This window comes from Fundulus heteroclitus, chromosome 8 (genome assembly GCF_011125445.2).
Source record: "Fundulus heteroclitus isolate FHET01 chromosome 8, MU-UCD_Fhet_4.1, whole genome shotgun sequence".
Classification (NCBI taxonomy): Eukaryota; Metazoa; Chordata; class Actinopteri; order Cyprinodontiformes; family Fundulidae; genus Fundulus; species Fundulus heteroclitus.
In genome coordinates, this window is record NC_046368.1 from 51,568 (window position 1) to 76,109 (window position 24,542).

The 24,542-nt window shown below is 38.6% G+C and overlaps 2 protein-coding genes across 4 annotated transcripts in view; one reads left to right on the plus strand and one right to left on the minus strand.

The window, feature by feature from the left end:
* Positions 1 to 4,184: 4,184 nt before the first annotated feature.
* On the minus strand, positions 4,185 to 17,611 carry cdc37l1 (cell division cycle 37-like 1). Its single transcript, XM_036139796.1, has 7 exons — positions 17,239 to 17,611; positions 13,658 to 13,957; positions 13,448 to 13,541; positions 13,120 to 13,235; positions 9,069 to 9,191; positions 8,776 to 8,946; positions 4,185 to 5,040 (listed from the first exon to the last, which is right to left on the minus strand). The coding sequence occupies exons 1-7, from the start codon at positions 17,341 to 17,343 to the stop codon at positions 4,921 to 4,923; spliced, it is 1,029 nt and encodes a 342-aa protein (XP_035995689.1). The 5' UTR covers positions 17,344 to 17,611; the 3' UTR covers positions 4,185 to 4,920.
* Positions 16,821 to 24,542, plus strand: part of exd3 (exonuclease 3'-5' domain containing 3) — a 67,142-nt gene continuing 59,420 nt past the window's right edge. For 2 of the 3 annotated variants that reach the window (XM_036139792.1, XM_036139794.1), the window contains exons 1-2: positions 19,095 to 19,195; positions 21,331 to 21,390. In XM_036139792.1, coding sequence (XP_035995685.1) covers positions 21,363 to 21,390 — 28 coding nt within the window. In that variant the 5' untranslated portion in view covers positions 19,095 to 19,195; positions 21,331 to 21,362. Of the gene's footprint in view, positions 16,854 to 19,094; positions 19,196 to 21,330; positions 21,391 to 24,542 lie in introns of those variants that run through there. The other variant, XM_036139793.1, reaches the window with a different exon arrangement.

Genomic DNA, 24,542 nt, shown 5'->3' on the forward strand with positions numbered 1-24,542 from the left:
ATCAAGTACAAAGATACTGACCTTGTTTTCTACATGGTGCCAAGGTCTGTCTGATACTCAGTAGTATGGTGTTTTATTAGTTTTGCATAGACAAAATTAACAACTTTAAATAATATAACTTTTAGTATAGGAGTATAGGAAATTTATAGCTTTGTGTTCCGTTTCAGATCAGAACCACAAAGTTTTAGAACCACCTTTTTAATCTATAAATCTAATCTATGATATAGATGCCAAAAAAGCTCCACAATTTGTCACTTACCAAACATACTGAATGAAAACATCTTGTATTAACATTTAGCAGCTCATTTTCTTTTTAAATGTGTTTACACCTCAAAGCATATAATTAAGAAATAAAATGGCTTCCAGTGGGCCATATAAAACCAAACTGGTTAAGTTTGGTAAAAACAGAAGCTCTGAAATGGCAATTTGGATGAAAATGGATGCAAGTTAAGAATTAGTTAAAAACATTTTATTCCTGGGAAATTTCAGTTTCTTAATTTTGGACGACAGAAGGAGGAAACTTTGGAAACTGATTTATTCTTTCATAAAATAGTAAGGGAGGTGAAAAATAGTGAACCAACCAATGTGTGGGATTATATGGCTTCCATTTTAGCAGTAGAGTACAAAGGAACCAAACCATAAAGCTGTTAACAAATTTACCCAAAGAAAGCTAATTTCTCCAAATCTAGAGATTTCAGTGGCTCAGTGACAAACAACTAATCTTTAAAATGAGTTTTACATGCAAGTGAAGTCCAGAAACCCATAATTCAGAAAGCAAAAGTATCAGAACAGGTTTATGAAAATACTTTAAGGATCCAACCCTTGTCTTACATAGCTCATAAATCATTATGTGGAAAAATATGTAAACAGCAAAACCTTAAAGTAATGTTCAACTGATATGCTTAAAGACAAATTGAGCCATGACGTCTTGCTACCGTCCACAAATAGCCTATTATTAGCTAATCAGTGTAACTGCATAAAAGATGAATCACTTCCTCATAAAAAAATAAGCAATTAGCTCATCAAGCTGAGTTTACATGAAAAAGCATGAATTCAACTCTCACAAGCAAGAAGCACTGCTTTGCTCAAAGGAGGCCGAGTAAAAGGACTCCATGAGTCAAACTGTGTTAAATACTTCAGATTATCAGGACATGTACAAGTAGCGCGACTAATTTTAGCCTTTTTGTTGTTTTTTTTAGAGCTGACATTAAGCAATAATAAAATGGACCACAGGCAATTATTGTGCTGTAATGCAGTGAAATAATTGGTAATTTCTGTAAGAAGTGGTACAGAGCAGCTCACTGCAGAGCAGATGTAGGAAATAAGGGACTCTGTGGCGAGATGACGGCGCTGCTGCAGAATCAGTGCATCACGCAGCTGCTTGGAGTCACAAATTACATTCCCTTAACTGCAAAACACATCTCACTGACGGGGATGGCTCAGCGGATTTTCACATTGTTTGACAGTCTTTAAGATAAGAGCCATTGTTATTATGGGAAACAGATAAATGAGAACCCATTACTGACGTGAAAGCGCCACAGCGATGACAAATGAAGTCAACAGAAGACAAGTTGAAAATAGACGTTTCAACAACAACCAATGTAAAGTTCTACATTTGTTTAGCTTGGTGGTAAGATGAGATAAAATTATATGATGTGATGAAAACTATCTGTTGTGATTTCATAATAAAAAAAAAAAAAACACTTAAAGAACTAGTGTCCACATTTACACACAAAATTAAAAGGTCAGCCCTCTTCCACTGATACTTTTTACAGATGTTTAGTTTGAACACTGAACACTTGGGTTTCAGGTACAGCTGGCATAGTTGGGCTACGTTTAATCGGTTCCTGTCAGGAATAATTAACCAGGGACAATTGCACAACAGCCATTTAGTATCAACTGTGGATTGGCTAAAATGAAAGACTATTTGAACAGTTGTTTCCTGAGAAGGACGAATTTGCTTCCACGTCTTTAAAATCCAAACAGTATGTGGATGTTTAGACATTACAGGGAAGTTCTTTTTCTTTAAAGTTTAATATTTAATCTGGTAAAAGCAGAGAGCGCTTCCTGCTAAGCTCATAGTAAACACGGTGCCTTGTTAAAGTCGCCGCACTCCTTTTGCTTCTTCCACGTTTTGTCACGGCACCATCATCAACTCCAATGCCTTTTATTTAGTTATTTTATAGCAGTGCATAATGGAGTGGAATAAAAAATGTTTACAATTGAAAATCTGAAGTGTGTCCTTAAACTACACTCAGCCATCTTTAATCTAGCACCCCTAAATAAAAATCCAGCGCATCCAATTAGCTTCAGACCTCATTTAAAACAGAGTCCGCCTGTGAGTAATTAAATCTGATTTAATCCATTGTTCCAAAAAAACAAAAAACAAAAAAAAAAAAACATGGCTGTCCACCTAAAAACACAGGCTGGGCAAAGAGAGCATTAATCACAAAATAAGCTAGGAGCCCCATGGTAACTCTGGAGAGGCTGCAGTGACAAACAGTGTTGTATAAAGTACTGAAATCTCAGAGTCAAGTAAAAGTATAAGTACCTCTCTAAAATACGACTTTGGTAAAAGTCCAAGTCACTGACTGAAATGTTACTTAAGTAAAAGTCTTAAAGTATCTGAAATGTCTTATACTTTTTATTACATTACTTGAGTACATCTATTTTTACTGTAATTGTCACACTTAAGTACAAGTAAAACAAATCAAATGCAGTTTGAATGACATTTTTTAGATTTTGGTAAAATTTGAAAGTCAAATTCACTTAAAACCACCTGTTAAGAACACTTATTATTTCACCTTCCGATGCCACGTTTAACGCAATCGGTTAAATGTCAATATGAGTCGGAAGCTTGTATTCATGTTCGTATGTTGTTACTAAAAAAAATAAAAATAAAGTTCAAAAAAAAAATTTAACTTAAAACAATATAAACAACCAAGTGCAGGAGAAATTTAGACCAAGTTTAGACAGAAAAAAGCTCAGGTGGGTGAAGATCTGTGGACAAGACGACTTAGTTGTGCGCTAGAAGAAGTTTGAAGTCATGTTTATAGTTTTGAATAAATTCCTGCCAAAGAATAAAGTGCTCCAGCCAGATGAGACCAAAATGAAACTTTTTGGCCTACACCCAAAAAGCCAAATGTGTGTCGGTAAACTAACACGACACATTGCACTGAACACACCGCCCCCATGGTAAAACACGGAGCTGCCATGGGACTATTTTCTTTAATAGGGTCCTATTGATATGAAGATTGAGGGAGCTAAATACTTGAAAGTCCTGACAGAAAACCCGTGAAAGGCAGCTATACCTTCAGAGCGGCTCCTAGGTTCCCCTCCCAATGAGCCTAAACATAGAGCCACCAAAGCTAAATCACGCACTAGAACAACTCGATCCAAATTTAAACTAATCCGATTGAGAATCTGTTGCAAGACTTGAAAAGTGACGTTCACACAAATTTTCTATCCAATCTGGCTAAACATGAGCTAATCTGTAAGGAAGAACGAGGAAAAAAATGGCATCTCTATATTTGAAAGGGAGGCAGAGATGTATCCTCTAGGTTTGCAGCCACGTAAGAAACAATAGGTGGTTAAACAAAGTATTGACTCGAGGAGACTAATACCAAACTCATGATCTTTGATCACCATGTTTTCCCTTTCATAAACGTTGTGTTTAATCACACAAAACCCCAATGAGATGCATTCAACTTTGTGGTTGCAATGTGGCAAAATGCTGCAAGACACCTGTACCCAAACACTTAATTTTAGTTTACTTACCGTAAATGTTATGAGTCTAAACCTCTCTTGGAAACATGTTCGAGTATTTTTAGGGGATATTAACTGCAATAATTATTCTTAAAGTCCATCAGCTGTCCACCTGTTCAATTTAAAGCACAAGTGTTCGACAACAATTTAAGGCCACTGCGACAATCAAAATCAAGCTGCTTTTTTGGTTGCCCACCTTAAAACAAGATCAAACCACACAAGCAATCAAAACAAGCCACTCTAAATTAAAGCATTGCTAAATTACCACCCTGAAAAGTCTTCCCCCAGTAGAACAGACCATGCCGGACTGTGCGCAACACCTTTACCACTGAGATCAGCAGTGACGGTGGAAGAGGACCAGACCAAAAACAGTGTTACCAGGCTGCCTTTTCAGATTTGATGAAAACAAATACCAAAACAACTGCAACCACATTATTCGTTTATTTTTTTCCTCATGGTCATTACAACAAAAAAAAAAAAAAAAACTGCTCCGTTCAACATATTCCCTTTAGCTGCTCCTTTTAGATGATCTTAAGGCGAAAACGTCGGATTGTTTAGAGAAGGCCTATACTGTGCATGATTTGTAGTTTATATGATGGTGTGTATACCAGTACGGTACAGGTTGATGGGGAAACTCCCAAGACTTACAGATTTGTCCACAAATGGGCCAATGATGAACCTTATTATAAAACATTTTCCCTCCACATTATCAACAATCAGCCACATTTCAGCCAAAGCACGTCACAAAGCTCCCAATCTTTCAGATATAGTCCTTTTAGACTTCAACTCTTCTTTGTACCTGACTTGGATATTGCATTTGCTGTACCTACCTTTTGCCTTCTTTTGGATCCTTTGTGTTTTCTGAACAAAATGTGCAAAAGATTAGCTCCATCTTTAAAAAAAAAAAGGAATAAAGGTTACACTACGGCACAACATAAGCATTTACTAGCTGGCAGAACACACTGCAGCAGGAGCTAAATGCTAAAGGCAATGCTCAAAAGCACGTGTCATCAGCAAAACATCGTTTCCTCTTGTTTCTGCTGCAAGATGCAACACAAAGGCTGATCATGTCTCCGTTTATTCTTGCCGTGCAGCGGCGCTTCGGCCCGGTGGGCTGGATGGAGGCTTAGAAACTCAGGTCGCTCCTACGCTGCCTTATGAGATCTCCATCATCCGGATGTCTTCGCTTTCTGTAGTGTCCTCCTTTGTCCATTTCCCCGTGCTTGTCCACAGTCCAGCCTCTAAACAGTGCTTCATCTTGTATTCAGCATCCTCCTAGAAGCCAAAGACAGGTAGAGGAATGGATAGCGTAAAACCATCAATATACGTACATAGGTTAAAACCAAAAACTTGTTTTAAAAGAAAATTGCACATATATTGCTCTGAAATTTCCTTTATGCAACCAAAAGAAAGGCTGTGTGATGTTAGACAACATAACGAGATAAAAACATCAGAATCAAAAAAGCAGGACTGGTTTCAGTTTCAACAAGCTCAACCATCTTGAGAACGGGAGGATTTCTGTGGCAGAGTGAATGTTTGGCAGCTAATCAAGCTGTGGGGCCAGTGGCGGGGGATGTGGCCCCCCATTCTCCACGTCGCTTTCAAAAGCCTTTTCAAACTACAATGAAAAGGTTCACTGAATAAAATGGGGCAAACTAGCTTATTACTGTGATGAAGCGCTTCTTTGCAGGTTTACCAAAGGGAAATGACTAAATGTTAAAAATCCCACCACAAGGTAATTTTTATGTCTACATTATGTTTTTTCCATTTTATAAATTCAAATTTCTAGGACACTAGCAGTTAGGGGCTCCTCCTTGTGGACACAATAGCTGTGACAAATCACACAACTGCTGTTAATTAAAGTGGCGGAGCTTGGCGCGCTCCATCTACAGCGTAGTAGGCTGCACAATAAATTAATTGGATTTTTTTAAAGAATAAAAATAAGAACTTAGATGAGTTTTAAACACACCAGTTTATCTAACTGGACACACTTTGTTTCTGCATACCTTTAAATTCCGTCTGATACATGTTTACATATTATTTAAACATGAAAAACCCACAGAGAGTAAAACTTTAATTTACAAGGGTGTCCTGGTCAATATGGCAGCAGCTCAAGATGGCACTAAAACAACAAACACACGAAAATGAAACATAAAAACATCAAATGTCATCAAAACATAAGCACTACTAAAATTTGTCCAATCACATATTCAACAGTGTAACAGTGAGAGAAACATCAACTAAGATTCCTCCATTTCATTATTTAGACGCCAACTCCATTTGAATACAATAGAGAGCAGCAGCTGGAAGAAAAACTGTAATTTTGACTTTTTTTATCATTCAAAAGGAGTTTAGAATGACATACGGTCAACTGAACAGTATTAGAAATTATTGGAGCTGGTAAAAGCAATGGATGAGGAATGAACCCAAAAGCATAAAATACAGTATCATCAGCATAGAAGCAAAAGTTCCTCGCTCAAGACTGTTAATGAAAGAAGTAAAGAAAAAAGCAGCTCCCCGGTGAACCCTTAAGCTACATAAAGGAAGCTACCTTCTGCTCTCACACACCGACTCCAGTTAGAAAGATAATTTTTTCAACCACCCAACAACCTGTTCAGACAATAAGATGCAAATATACAGTATTTTTAACTGAATAGCAAATGATCCACTGCAACAACAGGATTAGATGGCTCAATAAAAAGGGCTGCATGGTATTGCTATCTAAAGCCTGAATAACAATCACTTTAAGGCAGCAATAGCTGCACTGTGTCCTTTTAAAACCAGACTTAAACTTAGTCAAAAGATTACCAATAGTTGGTAGTTCCCAAATGTTTTTAACATAAATGGAATATTTTTGAAACATGCATGTAATAGTTTAGGTGCAGGATTCCACCCATTTAAATAAAGGGAGAACAATGGCTGGTCCCCAAACGAAACGAATGTGAAGAGGTAAGTCTGGGTGGTGCACTAGAATCAACTGCCTGTCTGATAGAGATAGAGGCGGGAACGCCATTATCCGACTGAACCGCAGAAGCACAGATCCCCATGAGAAGCTAATCCAAGAAGGCAGCACTTTGCCAACAAAGCAACAGGAGAGCATTTAATCCCTCACTGGATTACAGAGTTTGTGTCTGTTTTATGAAAGCATGTAATTCACTTTTCAAAATTTGTTAAGGAGCGAATCCTGACTGAAAAGGGTTTATTCAATAACCCACAATGACAAAAAGATATGGGAAAAAAAAAAAGAAAAATAGGTAAATTAAGTGATTTTAACACCAACTTTTTAAACACAAAAACCGAACTTTTCAAATTAAGACCACAGGAACATTTAATAACGTACAAAAATACACTTAAGATAGCCCAACTTTAAAATAACTGTACCGTAGGTGGATTACTAGTACACGCGAGGCAAAAAATTACACCAGATTTCCAGTATTGCTCCAGAACACAAACTTTTTTTTTTTTGCGTTTTACCAAAAATACACAAAAAGAATTACAAACTCTATTGTGTATTTTTTTTTTTTAGATCAAATACAGGTAAAGCTAAAACGAAAGAGTTTTCTGTAGAAAAACTAAATAGACCCTTTCTGCTTCCATTAGATTTATGTGGTAAAGTAGCAGCCAGGCACGGCTTGTAAAATGTATTTCGCTATCAGGAAGTGTGGCCCCCTCTATAAAAAGCACACATTTTATTTCTTTCACAAGAAGGAAAAATATGAGTAGTGGCCAGAGAGAAACAATTGTTGTTGCCTATCAATCTGGGAAAGTTTAAAATACCAGTTCCAACAATTAATTGACGATTAAATATGAATCACAAGCAGAAAACATTTAAGACAGCTGTCAATCCCACCAGGAGTAGGAATCCCAACAAATACAACCCTAGGTCATAGCGTCCATGATCTAAGAAGTTAAAAGAAACAATAACAATACCCACAGCTATATATCTGACCTCAGTTTGGAAGCTAAATGTTTAAGTTTATGACAAAACTATAGAAAAACGTTGAACAAGAGCGATTTGTTTGGGAAGGATCGGCAGTAGATTAGATAGAAAAGAATATACTAGCAAGAAAAAGGGTTGCAAAACGTTTCAGATGAAAGATGAAACTTAGGTTCAGATGTCTGGCCATGATGCACAGGGCTCATTTTTATTTGGTCAATAATGATAGTGTGGTTCAACTAAGGTATAATTTTGGTCACTTTAAATGTGGTAAAGACAAGATCCTCCTTATTATGTGCTGAGACAAAACCCTAGACTGGGATTAGGATGTAATTTCTTTTTCCCCTCATGATGATATGCTGTGTGTACATTTTCCAACAGCTAAAGAAGTAAAACAAAACAAAAACAAACGTTTTTGTTTTAGCAACATATAATAAAATATCTGTCAACAAACCACAATTTAACAGAAATTGTGGTCTGATTTTTTTGCTTGAGGAAAATACATTTAAAAAAAAAAAAGAATTACTATTCAAAAATTCTAGATATGAAAATATGCAATATTGTGCATCAATTATAGAAAGAATGTGCCAGTAGGATGAAGATGTTCACTTACCAGTACAATGCAAAAGTACATCAAAGATACCCAGAGTGTTGCGAGTGCAACTAATATTTTATTCTAGTTATCTGTGCAATATTTGTGAATTCCAAAGATATGGCTTTGATTTAAATAGTTTATAAAAAAATACCCCATAATGTAGAAACTTGTACCTTTTAGAGACTTAGAAAATCTTTAACTGATAGGCACTTCACTTGAAGCAGTTTTTTTCATTAAGAGGTTGTTAAAACAAAGAATTTCTGCAAGTATCTGCGGCTAAATGCACTAAACTGAACATGTAGTGTTGTTTTCTCAGCACTTTTGAAAAACGTCCTTGCTTGGAAAAGTAAAGAAATATAAAAAAACATTATTGGCAGCATTGGTGTCGACTTAGAAACAACTACTTTTTAGTGACATCTACTGGTTGAACAGGATAACTACAAGAAGTCAAACCACCCGAGAAAACATAGCAGCTTACCTGTGATATAAAGTCTGTCGTTCCTTTGGCGTTGGGTCTGTAGTTTGTGCCGTCGTTCTGCTGGTCAACGTTCAAAGCATCATTTCTACATTTAGCAGCATATTCTGTAACTCTCTGTTTGAAGGCCTCAAGTTCTGCACGGAAGACTTCAAGGTAGACGTCCTGTCCCTCCTGCATAACGACAACGGCGCTGATATTATCAAGGCATAGAGGTGCAATGCTATTCTTGTTATTGTATAAAGCTAACACAGGAGCTCAGATATATTGTAGAACATTTAAGCTGTGCGACTTACTTTGGCTTTGTGGAAGAACTGCCTGAAGCAGCCTCGGGGATCCTGTTGAGAAGTTGAGGCCATTTCTAAGATAAACTGCATAACTACCGCTTGGTGCGCCACCTGCTCCATCAGTGCTTCTTTCTGTAACACAGAACAAAACAAAAAAAAAATACAACAAACAAACAATCTATGCTTATTACAAGGAACCTTGTGGGACAAAACAAACCTCAACTTGTGCATGTAATGTCTTGTGCATAAACAACAAGCTCAGTGTCCTTTCATGGTGCTATCAGAGAGGAGCTCTGCAGTTTATTGTGTATAGCAAAGGAGAAATTAAAATTTAGCTTTAAAACATGTATATCTACATGTGTAACTGTTAGGGAAGCCCTCTGGTTAGAAGGACTCCTCACAACAGTTCCAGTTTGTTGCTTAAAAAAAAAAAAAAAATCATGGTTCAGCACGTTTTCAGAACACTACAAGCAAAATCCATAAAATATTTTATTTTAGCCAGCAGTAAACAACCGATTTTTGTTTTAAATTCCTAAAACTAACTTGATTTCATTATGTTCTAAAACTTTAAAACAATGACAAATAAAGAACTGACAGGACATTTGGTTGCATTTTTTTTCTAGGCATAGAGTAGAATAAGTAGGCATAACCAGCGCAGTGATGGATTTTATAATATAACCGGAGGAAAATGGTCAAGGTTGATGGTTAGGAATGTTTATTAAAAAAAAAAGAATGTGGCCCTATCTGAGCATAAAACATGTTTAAATAACCGTGGAGTTGTTTTACTATTTCAACAACCAAGAGTCCAAGTTGTGCCTGAATGCAGCATACTTGACATGTCGCCTATATGATGTACAGAGTTTGGGCTGATTGGTGCTGAAGGATCTGATTTTTCTCCAGTACCAGTGATGTTTAAGTTCAGTTTAAAATAGTTTCAGGTGCTTAATTAAGCCAAAAGTGCACCCTAACTTATTAATGTAAAAGATGTGTAAACCATTATAAAGTTTTGGTTCAGTCCACCCATTTTTCTCCATTGTAGCTGCATGAAAAACCTTTATGTTTCCAAATACCAGAGTTTAGTCATAGCTGGAAATCCTCTTTGTTCTGGTGTCACTTTTTAAAGATCGTCCCACTTGTGTGCATAAACATTCTGCGCGTGTTCAAGTGTAAAACAGCGCTCCGTTTATTTGGAACATGCGCATACCAAACTGACAGGGCTGTTGCAAACATTTTTGAATTATGTGTACAGCTACAACCCTACTGTATTGGCTTTTAAACGCATTGCATTTATCGAATGGACAAGAAAAAAAAGAGCACACTTGTGGGAATTACTGTTGAACTGCAGAAAGTTGGACTCTGGACTGCTGAAGGCACAAAATGGACACTGTAATTTACTGAAATTTACTGCATTTTACCGTGATTTTCCAAGTTGTATGCAAAAAGGATTTTCGTTCTCTACGCACTCTGTGCATGCAGGATGACAAATAAAGTTGTCTAAGTCTAAGAATTAGGCGGCAAGTATAGTTTTAATAATTGTTGACTGACTGGAGCCAAAAGAAGAATTGAAATAGAAATTTGATTAACGGAAAACTGCGATAGACCTGAGACCTTTCCAAGGTGTACCCCGCCTCTCGTTCATTGACAGCTTGAGATAGGCACCAACAACCCTCGCAACCCCAGCAGGGATAGATGTGTTAGAAAATGGATGGATGGATTAACGGAATAGCCTTTAGTAAATATGGTGATTATAATTTACTGATATACTTAAGCCAATTAGTAAAGCTGCAGCTCTGGATTAATAAAAGCTCTGGTTTACGCTGCTGAAGGGTTCTTTCATTCATTTTTTGGACACCAACTACTGCTGCTGCTTCACAGATGTACAGCACTGAGAAAATGTATTCGGCATTCACAGATTTCTTTGTTTTGATTTTTGTTACACTTAAAGACGCAATAAATAACATATTTACTGTCAAATCAACCTAAATCATTCTCATTTGGCCTCTGGGATGGAAGTAACGTTCCCTATAAACGTTCGGTCCTCTCCATCAAGAACATCTGAGTCAAGCGTTTCTCCTTTCAAACCTAGAGGTACGGTCCGTAACTACTTTAGTTCAGAGTGTAGCGTGTGTTTACTTCCTGGTTCCTGAGCCAATCAAATGAGAGTTCACAAAAGAGCTGCAGCCTGCAAACATGGAAGCCAGTAAGAGAGGCGGAGCAGAAATAGAGAATACAACATCATATACCTATCCTGTGTAAGTTAAAAAAAAAAAAAAAAAAAAAAATCACCAGCAGCAACGGACCGTTTTGAACCTGCAGGCTGCGTATGTGTTGTTCCGATTGTAACCACTAGGTGTCATTATTACGCTACTTATTGTTCCTTTAAATTGTTTCAGATAAAACTGTTAAATATAAAAAGGTGACCAAAGCAAATACACAGCTTTCAAGTCATAATTTCACACATTGAGTGTTTTTTATTTATAAGAGGAAAAATAATCTATCCAGATCAACCTCAGCCTATGTGGAAAAAGTAATTGCTACCTTGTAAAGCTAGACTTGCGGGTGTACATTGGATCCTATTACTGTTACATAACTCAAGTGCATTTGACCTTATGGCATTAAATTGAGAGCCAAACATTCTCATTCATGGTTTTCTCTTAGTAAGCAGGATTTATGGTTCCATCAACTCCAGCAAATTGTCCAGATTCTGAAGTAAAACCAGTCTTCTATGCTACCACCACGTACGATGCTCTTTTTAAGCCAGATGTAATGGAATACACATCGTTAAGATTCCACAGCATATTTTCAAAAGGCTTGTCGTCAAGTTGTTCCCTAGGATCATTGGGATGTTTTCTGGCAGAATTTTATTTCATGCCTTGTCTCACCGTTTAATCATGGACATTGGCCATAAAAAGAGGAGGTCTACAGTGCTTAAGAAGATGCTCTGAGTTTTTTGTGACCTTTTGGATAAGTTGTCGACACAGCTTTAGAGAAATCTGGGTAGGCCTGCCACTTATCAGAAGTTCACATGTTCCATGTTTTCTCCATTTGTAGATAATCTCACTCTGGTTCATGAGAGTTCTAAAGCCTAAGAAACAGCTTAGTAACCTTTTTCAGAATTATGTAATTTAGTCATTTTTTTCAGCGTATTTAGATGATATGTATTGCTTTTAGAGATCTTTTGGCCTACTTATTATTATCAGGCAGGTTTTATGTAAATTTTTACATAGGACCAGGCTGGTTGGACAGCTATGTTCCCTTTATAAATTAAAACAGCGTTTTATATTTACTACATCTAAGTGCAAAAAGAAAAGGATTTGAATACCATATTTTTTGGACTATAAGGTGCTCCGGATTATAAAGCGCACTGTGAATTAATGTGTTTATGTGCATCTTTGTCCACACATAAGGCACACCGGATTATAAAGCGCATTAAATATTCTTCCAAAGTGTTTAATATTACTCCGCCCCTCCGTGTACAGAGCTCTCTCATGAGAGGGAGAGCTATCCGTCTCTATAAACGTAACTTTTATATTGAATTAACTTACTTGGTTTATTGTTGCTAACTCGTACTCCGGACACGGGCTGCCTTACATGAATGTACTTCTAGTTTAGACATTACAGTCAGGCAGTCTTGTAGACTGCTCAGGGGTCTGATCAAGTAGTGACACAGTGTACCGTAATGCTCCGATATCCATTGAGGGGAGCAGCTTTGTTACTAACCAAAGCCGTACTTACACGTTTTAACAGATTTTTGAGCGCATTGTACCACATAAAAATCGACCCATAAGCACAACGCTAATCGTATATAAGGCGCACTGGATTATAAGGCGCACCACAAATTTTTGAGAAAATTTAAGGCGCACTTAAGAATTTAAGTGCGCCTTATAGTCTAAAAAAATACGGTACTTTTTTCAATGTCCTGTTCATAATGCATGTGTACTACAAATATTTACACAAAAGTAAACATTTGTTGTGCTTGAAAGCGTTTGGGTTTGTTCAATTCACTTTGTAGTTATACCTGAAAGAAAACAAAAACACCTTCATCCTATTATCTAATTACCCCTTCTTGCTGTAATCGAATGCACCACAGGACTAAGAAATTCGCCGTTTCCTCACAGATGAGCTGTGGCATGTGTGAGAGGAATCGCTGACTGTCGTCCCATCGCCGTAACATACCTGAGACAAGAAATTCATGCTTTACCAAAGCTTAAGGACCGAAAATACAACATTTAAAAATGTGGTAGTCGAAACATTTTCAAAATACAAGGAAGGATCAAAACAAAAATGACAATTTTTTTTATTTTTTTTTATATGTGAAACTTTCAACAATTGCTTTAACCTTTTCTTCAGAATAAAAATATTATTCTACTTTTAAGTGCCTCACTCACCAAAATGCCTGAGCTCTTGTTCGTACTTCTGGAGAAACGTTTTGCAGTTCTCCTGATCCATTTCCACAGGCTGATTTGAGAAATTAATGATACTCTAGAAGAAAAACAACAACAGTTGTACCAGCATATAAACAGTACCTACAGATAAGTTAATTTTCAAATATTTTTCAACAGTATTACAAACCCCCCCCCCCCCCCTTTGTGGTATACCTTATCAAAAACGTCCCAACTTCCAGTGGCACCGAGCACGGGACTGCGCCTTGGTTCCGGACCTCCCAGCATGCTCTCCTTGCGTCGCCACTCCTCCTCTGTGTTCGTGAGTTCTGTCGGGCAGGCGAGGCTCCGGGCACGTTCCTGTTCCAGCGACTCAGAGCTGTGGACCCCCAAAGAGCACAGCTGGTCCTGCGCCTCGGCCAGCCTCCAACTGGAGACGATGGAGGCCTTCACACAGCCCTGCTGGCTCTGGCAGAGTGACGCCATGGGGCAGTCACAGAGATGGGGAGATGGCGTCTAAAGAAAGGTCAGCGAAGAAAAACTTTACACTTTATTTTAACTCTACTTCAAGGGAGTTCCTAATCAGAAGCAACGTCTAAACTTTCACGGAGTGTTGTTCAACACTGAAATGGATCCAAACTAAAAACTGACCCATCTTAAAAAAATAAAAAATAAAAAGCGGAAAAGTATTGTACAGGCTACTTCAGATGCTAAAACAATATACAGGGTAAAATATGCAGCGCATTTCAACACAGCTCCCCAGTATATCCAGCTGTAGGCTGGACACAGGCCTGTCAAAATCGTTGAGTTTCCTTCTTCATTTACCTCATATGCTAAGATATTTAATATTAATACAATGCCAAATTAGTAATGTATCCGGATAAAGTGTTTGCGTATCAATTCTTTTGACATCACTGGTATAAAGGTGCACTAGATTATAAGATCCACCATGCACCATCAATTTAAAAAAAAAAAAAAAAAGGTATATATATATATATATATATATATATATATATATATATATATATATATATATATATATATATATATATATATATATATATATATATATATATATATATATATATATATATAGCTGCACAGTGGTGCAGTGGGTAGCGCTGTTGCCTTGCAGCAAGAAGGTCAAGAAGGGTTTGAGTACACCCCTGGGTCTTTCTGCATGGAGTTTGCATTGCATGTTATCCCTGTGCACGCGTGGGTTCTCTCCGGGTACTCCGGCTTTCTCCCACGGTCCAAAAACAGGACTGTTAGGTTAATTGGCTTCTCCAAATTCTCCTTAGGTGTGAGTGTGTGCGTGAATGGTTGTTTGTCTCTGTGTTGCCCTGCGACAGACTGGCGACCTGTCCAGGGTGTACCCCGCCTCTCGCCCGGTGAACGCTGGAGAATTTGCATTTTGCACTATTGGATCTTAAGAAGGTTCTAAGTAGAGCTTCACAATGTTAAAAAGGACAAATCAGTGCAAGAGACAAGAACATTTGAGCAGGGAATTGTCTGAAAACTGCATTTACACTCAAACATGATTTTTTCAGCTGATCAAAAGTTTAAGACCATAGTCTTTAAAAGCCAAAAGCTGTGCAAACATCTGGATTCCATGTCATTTTCTGTGAAGTCTTTACACTGTCAAGAAATCCTGATGGCAAAAGCAAAAAAGCTCACTGACTTTGAACGTGGTAGGATTGTTGAGCTGCATGACAGTGCATAAGCAAGGCCTCTCACAACGTGCCATCGCTGCTGAGATTGGACGCAGTAAGACAGTCATTTTGCATTTTTTAAATGATCCTGAGGGTTATGGAACAAAAAAGTCAAGTGGTAGACCCCAAAAAATTTCACCAGCTCTGAGCCGCAGGATCCGATTGGCTGTCCGTCAAGACACGGGACGATCCTCTACCCAAATTAAGGCCATTACTGGTGCTGACTGCAGCCCAATAACCATCAGACGGCATCTGCGAGAGAAGGGCTTCAGAAACAAAAAACGTCTTCAAAGGCCACGTCTTCTTCAACGCCACAGAATTGCCCGTTTGGACTTTGCAAGGATGCACCAAACATGGGACATTGAAAGGTGGAAGAAATTTGTCTTCTCTGATGAGAAAAAAATTAACCTTGATGGTCCTGATGGCTTCCAACGTTACTGGCATGACAGGGAGATCCCACCTGAGATGTTTTCTACACGGCACAGTGGTGGGGGCGCCATCATGATTTGGGGTGCGTTTTCCTTCAATGGAACAATGGAGCTTCAGGTTGTGCAGGGGCGTCAAACAGCAGCTGGCTATGTGGAGATGTTGCAGCGGGCATCCCTTATGACTGAGGGCCCTCGTCTGTGTGGTAATGATTGGGTTTTTCAACAGGACAATGCTGCAGTTCACAATGCCCGCCTGACAAAGGAGTTCTTCCAAGAGAATAACATCACTCTTTTGGACCATCCTGCATGTTCCCCGGATCTAAACCCAATTGAGAACATTTGGGGATGGATGGCAAGGGAAGTTTACAAAAATGGACATCAGTTCCAGACAATGGATGCCCTTCGTGAAGCCATCTTCAACACTTGGATCAACGTTCCCACTAGCCTCCTGGAAACACTGGCATCGAGCATGCCTAAACGATTGTTTGAAGTCATCAACAAGAATGGTGGAGCTACTCATTACTGAGTCCTTTTTTTTGACATTTTGATTTCTGTTTTGGGGGGGGTTTCGGGTTTTTTTGAGCTATTGTCTTAAACTTTTGATCAGCTGAAAAAATCGTGTTTGAGTATAAATGCAGTTTTCAGACAATTCCCTGCTCAAATGTTCTTGTCTCTTGCACTGATTTGTCCTTTTAACATTGTGAAGCTCTACTTAGAACCTTCTTAAGATCCAATAGTGCAAAATGCAAATTCTTGCAATTTTTGACTGGTCTTAAGATTTTGATCAGGAGTATATATATATATATATATATATATATATATATATATATATATATATATATATATATAAATAAATAAAGATATATATGTGTGTGTGCACTTATTTCCACTTTTGTATCAAAGTATTGCTTCCTGTCCTTCAGCTAATTGTTTTTTTTTTTATCCATATTGGTGCCACTTATTAGTTTTACACATTTAATAGTTATATTAAAAAAAATCTAACCTTTTTCCTTTATTTGACCTGCCAATCACTGATCTGAACCATCAAAGAACTGACTTGTCTGGTTGGTCAGTTCATTTCAAATAGCAACAGGCTATCAGAACAGACAAAAAGCAGTGCTGACAAAAAGAGCCCCAAAATGAGAAGGTAGCTGCTGTATCACTTAGCGCAGGGCTAAGTGATACAGCAGTTACCTTGGTGATCTTCAGAGAAGTAGGCCTTTTGGCTGTCCAGCTTTCGTGACACCCCAAACATGCTAGACTTCGCACAAGGTGAGAGTTGTTTTGTTGATTCTGAGGACAGCATACTGTCAGTATATTGTTTGATCTCTCCCATTTTATTTTTTTATTTATTTTTTATTTTTTGGATGTGGTGTGATTTGTAAAGCGTGAACCATTAAGCAAATATCTAAGTGAAGTGCAGCACATTTTCCCGCCGTCTTTGATTTAGTTTTAGCTAAAGCTACTTTACTCTGCTTTCTGTAAGAATTCAGACCCCAAAACAAACCTTAGCCACAGAACCTACTCCTACTCCTTGTTCTAAAATCGGTCTCACTTTAATAAACACTGAAAGACCGTTAGCTTGTTAGCCTGTGAGAAATGCAGCCGAGTTAGGTTAGGTTAGCTCGGCTAAAAGTTACCATTAAACGTCGTTTACCTGTTGGTCGGGATGGACACCAGCGAAGCTCCTCTGCAGCGAAGGCGAGTCGCTATTCTGCTTATCGTTTGCATGAAACGGAGCTCCGTGTCCCATCCACGCCATGACTGCAACGGCAACTCTCTCGGAGTAGCTTGCCCGTCGGGGAGTGCTAGCTAAACGCTAGCTTTGTTTGAGGAATCCCACCGTTTTGCCTCCTTATATTCAGCCGTCAGCTACGGCCACGCGAGTCATAAATAGCGGCCCGAGAAGCCAGAGGAATAAAATCGGAAACGTGATTCAGGGGAACAGTATGTCGGCGCTCCAAACAGAAACAGCAACCGTTGCCTCAACTGAAGCAGGGCTGCAGCTGTTTTGGGACGTGACGTGAGGGTCACGTGGTGCGACGCTCATACCACGTGACGCTGTCACAAATGTCTACATATTTCCAGCAAATTCTTCCTTAGATAATGGCTAATTTAACTCTCGTGGTGGTATTTAACCGGAGTGGTTGGCTCTTTTATTAAGTGCAATTTAGCACGCAGTTTGCAGTTAAACAAACGGGTCTATTTTAAGGTTAGGTCAAAAGTTATCTAACAGTTATATTAAACACTTACTACAAGCTTTCAGTCATTTTATAAACTTTACACACAAAAAAAGATTTAAAATATATTTTTGTATTGTTATTGGGATCATCATCGCCGTGATTTTGTGGCAAGCGTTGAGCAGGTCGAAGAAAGAGAAGACAAGTGGAGAGTAGCACGGATCATCAGAGCAAGAGGAATGCCCTGGAAGATGCCAGTTCAAATTCTCATTTTATTTCCCAATGCCCTGGAAAGCTGGGATCAGATAACAAACAATTAGGCAGGGCACACGTTTGAATGACAAGAAGACGTCTGACAGATAATGTAAAAGTGGGTGAGTTTCAGTTCCCTGGGGGTCAGATACTATGAGAGGGTGAGCAGAGTGGAGTGCATGGAGATGAGTGTCGGGGTTGATATGTAACAAGAGGAAAGCTGTGAACGGGAAGATGGTATAGTGTACTACTAGGCAGAGCAAAAATATCTGCACAAGGACTGATCGTTCATAAAAGAAAGTATGAAACTCAAATAATTTGTATTTTCTCTGCTGTTTTATTGCATTGTAATGTATTTTCTTAGACAAGACATCGGTTTCTTTTGTTTTGCTACGTCTCCAAGCCCCAGCCCACCAGAGACCATCAGACTTTACAATGCTGCACTATAACTGTAATAACTTGTGCAATAACTAATGTGTAATTAATATTGAATACCCTGTGCAATAACATGTGCAATACTCCTGTTAAATAAGTGACTTCAGCTGTTATAGTTACCTGGTACCACTTTAATGTACAATGTCAAATCCATATGTATATAAGTCACATTGAATGTACATGAGTCATCTTAAATCTGTGCTTTATTTCCTTTTTTTCAATCCACTGTATATATGTGGGCACACTGTATAGACCTTATGCACCTTTTCCTCCTTTTGGCGCCTTCTTTTGATTAAACCGATGTGACAAGTGAATTTCTCCACTGTGAAATAAATAAAGTCTATCTTATCTTATCTAAATCCAGGATGACTTTATCATCGTTTGCCTGCTTTTACAATGCTGAACCAGCAGAGGGGGGTAACTCCAGTTTAAACCTCTGATTGCATAACGTCTATTCCCCTTTGCTGGTCTCACAGGCAGACGTGTGCATGTTTCTGATTACAGTATAAACATGAATTTGCGTTTGCTATGATACACCTTAAGTGGGAAACCGAAAATCGAGGTCGACTGGACACGAACGATCTCCGATCTGTGAATAATGGTGTAGGAGGAAAAGTGCCTGAAATACACAACTCAGGGTTTAGGATGAACCCGGCAGACGTTGGTGAGCCGAACAAACTGAAAGGCTCACAGCTACTAGTCAGTCTGCGTGACGATTTCTAACTAACTGAGAGAAACTAGTCAGTGGTGAGTCTATTTAGAATAATAATTAAACGACTAAACGGTAATAAGTACGCCTCTGTGAACCGACTGACACCATTTAAACATCCGAGTGTGAAGTGAAACAAGTCAACTTAGCTATGAGTTGTTGTTGTTTTTAGCTAGCTTACACCGACACAGTTGTGCTAATGAATTAGAAAACGACGTACTTTGTAAAGATTTTATTTTGATGTTTTTGTTTTTTTTGGGGGGGAAAGGCTGGTTACAAATACGAAGAAACGCAGTGGTTGATGTATACCTGCGACAGACAAGCTAATGTTTCAACGCAGTGAAAAAAAAAAAGAGTAGGACGGTTTCCTCACCACTAGGTGGCGGTAAAAGCAAAAAGAAGGAAGACGCGCCTTGGTCCCGCGTCCCGGTCGTGTCGTTTCGTGTCGTATCGAGCATCAGAGACAGTGGGCTGCCAAAGGCCGCCCGCAGACATTCAGACAGCGAGAAACAACCAGTCTTCAGGTCTCGAAAAAAAACATCCTCAGCCCGAAATCAAACTTTAGAGCCAGCTGGCATTTTGCCCTTTCTCAGGCTCCTGTTCCCACAGTTTTTTTTTCCTCTTTCTCCTTTCCACGTTGCTGCTTAAAATTGCAGCATGCATTTTAGTGCCTTTTGTTGAGGCTTGATTTTATACACTCAAAGTTCCCATATATTTATCTATAAAGCACTAAAATAAACCAAAGTCCGTATGTATACAAATGACACAAACAAAAGCAGAGAGTTGAAAACAGACAAGTAAAGAAAAGTAGTCAACCTCTCAGAGTGTGCCTAGGGGTTTGGCAAATGAATATGATTTAAGAAGATTCTTAAACTCAGAGAGAGAAGAGACCTGGCTGGTTGCAAGCCATAAAGAGGTTTTAAAGCAAATAAAATAACTTTAAAAAGGATGCTGAAATGTACAGGTAGTCAGTGAAGTGAATTTAAATTAAATTTAAATTTAAAGTGGGAACGCCCCAGCGTTTTGCACAATCGGCAGGGGCCTAATGGATGATGGCTGCGTGCTGCGGTAATCCAGCATATATATATATATATATATATATATATATATATATATATATAGAACCAATGCCCGGCTTACTGTTTTATAAAGCTGCCTTGATAGAATGGGGTTTCTGTAATTATATAAAAATATTTACACAGATCCAAATTTAAAGTTACCGTGAACGGTATAAGATGATTGTTGTGGCCCAGCTTTGACATCTCCAAACAAATCCACAAGGGCCACAGATGCACCTTGGACGAGTAATTTACGCAGGCAAAATTAAATCCATTTTCCAGGTAAAGTCGTTTAGTTTGTGGTTTATTTCTCTTTTGCACGCAAGCAAACAGAAATTGACAAACATTTTCCTCTGTGCTTCTCTTGCGCTGGTAAAAAAACCATACGCCCACCCAGATGCATGCTGGTCCTACCACTGACAGCCTATTTATAAACTTAATCCAACCAAATTGCTCATAACTAATCAGAAGCAAAGAAAACTAAATAACCAACACATAATCTCAAAACAAATATCAAACAATAAAGTAAAATAAATAACCTTAACTAGATTATACACAAAAAATACAAATTTAATTAATAACAAAAAATAATTGGCTCCTACAATGATAAAAACACCTTTTTTTTTGTCCCATAATGGGGAAATTCGGGATATCATTAAGATGGAAGAAAAGGAGAAAATTTGGTGTCAGCAATATATTAAAAAATCATATCACTACTGCATGTTTACTGTGTATTGTGTTGCCCGAGTAACAGAATTGTACTAAATAAAACAAGTTTGTGTTACCGTTGGGATTTAGTTATTAGTAAAGTCTTACAACTGATACAGGTTTATTAGTCTTAATGGTCTGTTGGTTTAATGGCTGGCAGCTCTAGCCTCCACTATAGAAGGTCTGGAGGTCGGGTCAGTACTGGGTTGTGTCCAGGCATTCAAGCCTTCAGAATCATTGACGTGGCTGTGAAGTATTAGGAAAACATGCGCCGTCAATATTACTGTTGAATATCGTGAAGTATTGACAAACCCGCATTTTTTTTCTTCCTCAACTTGATAGCTCTGAATTTCAACGGTGAACCGATGACAAAATAAAACTCAGACCTGTTTGTTTCTATTCTACAGGGTGACGACGGCACATCAATCTGAAGTCAGACATGAGCCACACGCCTCCAGAAGACAAGGGTCAGTACTTCAGTTTCGTTGCACGTGGTCATTTTGGGACGACAGTAGTCTTTACAAGTGGCACTATAAACATGGCAGAAGGCAGAGGAGTGATACGTGAAGTAAATTATGTATTCTAGCAAAGTTAAAAGTATACAGCTACGTTATATTCTTATACCAAAAATATGAATATTCAGTTGATTATGATCAAATGAGGCTATATACGCCAAGCGTCCGTCCAGATAGTTATTTGATGGCCTTTTTGAGCCTAAATAGAACCCCAGCAATGGGTCGAGTCGGTTGCTTCAACTTGTTGATCAATTGTAAGCATGCGCAGTGACTTAACCCCGGTCATGTGATGTTGTAATGGTATGTATACACAGAAAAGGCTATATTTACTAACAAATTGAGCAAAAACCGAGCTTAAAAGGCAAAAATAACTAATGCTACGCTAGCAGGACATGATAATCTTTCAGGAAAACGTTGAATGCAATCGCAGTGAGTTGCTGGCGTATAAATAAAAAAAAATGTCAAATAACGTGAATATGTACCTTTAAGGTCCTACAAAAAATAGTGCTTTAAGGCGGGACAAACAGGGGTGGAGGGGTACTAACATCTGTCTTTGATATGTGCTGCTATATAAACATTATATGCCCGTTATGCTTTTATGGCTTTAGTTTAAATGCCCCAAAGGAAACAAGTAGTTATCGGTTTTCGATTTCGGTCGTCAAGCTTTTAGAAGTGTCCCTGGTCCAACACGCCTGAATGAAACGGCTTAATTAGCTCCCCAGTATTTAGTTCTCCAGAGTCCGGCTAATTACCTGATTATTTGACTCAGGTGTGTTGAAGCAGAGCCGCATATAAAAGTTGCAGGGCACCAGACTTCTACGACTGGAATTGAAGATCCCTGGTCTAAAGTAATCCACACCAAACTAATGCAGGACTGAATAGACTTAGACAACTTTATTTTTCATTCTGTATGCACAGAGTGCGCACAGAACAAAATATCGTTTGCATACAGCTTGGAAAATCACAGTAAATTACAGTAAATGACAGTGAATTTCAGTGTCCATAGTCCCTTTTCTGGCTTCAGCAGTTACAGTATAATCACACACTGGACAGTTAATGGTCCAATTTCTTATTTTTATAAGAATAAGTACGTACAACAGTGTCTTCAGTCAGAGGCTTTCTCCAGATCCGCTGTAGGACAGGAGATCCTTCCTGTCTGCAGCCATCAGCAGCTACAGCAACTCGTTGAAGAAACCCGTATGAGTTACATTTAAGTTCCCTTTTAATAAAGTATTATTGAATTTAATTTAGCTTCATCAGGAACACACTGAACTGAGGTTTCTGGTAACCAGACAATAGTAGACCCCAAAAGGTGCATGTATGCATGCCTGATGGTAAAGTTAGAGCATGACTATGGCAAGCCGTATGTGTATTTATTTTGTACATTTAATAGTCAGCATCAGTTTAATTAATACCAGGAAACCCCAGACACTAATTAAACCCCACAAAGTCCCTAAATCCAAATCAAGATTTAAATATGCCTGTGCCTTTAAATAGATTTGTTTTTTTATATTTATTAACTATTAATAGGCTATAGAGCACTATTTATGTCAGACAGGATGGATATTTTAAAATGTTTTTAATCTTAAAGGCAGTTTACCAGTTCTTAACAAGCAATGTGCATTAGCATAGAATAGACCTTTTTTTATTTTTTTTTATTAGAATAGGGCACACTAAGACAGCAGCCAGTAATGCTGACCGCCTTGATCATTACCTTGAGAAGCTAAGCCTGTTTAAGAAAGTGAGCGTCATAGTATTTAGTTAAAAAAGGCTCAAACCGACTGCTCTCTCACTCTTCGTGAAGAAACAAATGAAGAAGACCTGTGGCATCAAAGGTAGAAAACATTTAAAATGTTTTTAGATCTTCTTGTATATAAGTTCCTACGGAGAAATACGTCGTCCCATATTGGCACCAGCAGGTTAAAGGTTTACGAAAAACAGATCGCAAATCAACCGCAAAAATTCGAACCGGTTCAGCCACGTTCAGTTCAGTTGCACTTGTTTTTGCGTGGGTTTTGGAAAAGGAATAAAAAAAAGAAAAAAAAAGATCAAATCTGGATTCTATAAGAAGAAAATAAACCGGTTCCATTCAAACCCATGGTTGTGTCAGATCCTCAATTATCCGGGTCATCGCAACGGCAAATCCAGTTGGTGCCCATTGACGCTGCTCAGCTGAATTAAATGACGGCCGTCTTCCAAACGGACACGTCGCTCTAGATTTATAAGAGATTTAAATCCACTTCAGCTTGTAGTAGGTCAGCTTTAAGTAGCCAGCCGACATGTAAACAGTTGTTTAATGGGCATCCTAATTTCCAAATGCTCCCATTCTATTCATTTGCTTGATTGTGTCCTAGCACCTTTGACAATGCACAAAAGCAGAGAAGCACTTGTTGAAGAATGTCGTGGCATCCGTCCAGTGGATTTGAGCCATTTGCACGACTTCCAAGTCACACTGAAGCCCTTCTAGTGGCTGTAGTAACACCAAATGCCTCAATTAGATACTTGATCTTGGTGTTTCTGTTACTTTGGCAGCTGGCTGACGACGTTAAGCCAGAGCTGCCTGTTGATTTCACCCCCGTAGATATTTTTGCAGACGTTTCGCAATAGTTGGAATACATTATTGTTGGGTCTGATTACAGTACGATAAAAAAAAAAAAAGGCTTCACCTTCCCCCAGAGGTGAATGAGTTCACGCACTCGATGGTTGTCCGTGTAATTCAATGTGGTAATAGGGTTATTGTGTTCTAATGAATGGGGGTGCCTCCAGCTCTGTCATTCGCACTTCAGCCAAGGCCGTAAAGAAGCTACATGCTCAACATTCCTCTTCTCACACAAACGGGGAAGACTGAAGTGGGTTGTGCTGTTTGTGTTTGTGTGAGTCCTGCGCACATTAGGGCCTATGTGCGTTTGTCAGTGGGATGAATGGGATGGAGTGGGGTGTATAACAGCGGGGAAGCGCACACAAGGGCAAAGGGAGCCTCGCAGCCATTCAGTTGGCTTAAATTAAAGGACCTCGGATGGAACCGTGACAGGGATGCTTCTCGATGCCCGTCAACGTTGTCAACTTTATGCCTGACCGCTACACTTTGTGGTTTTCCAATGTGT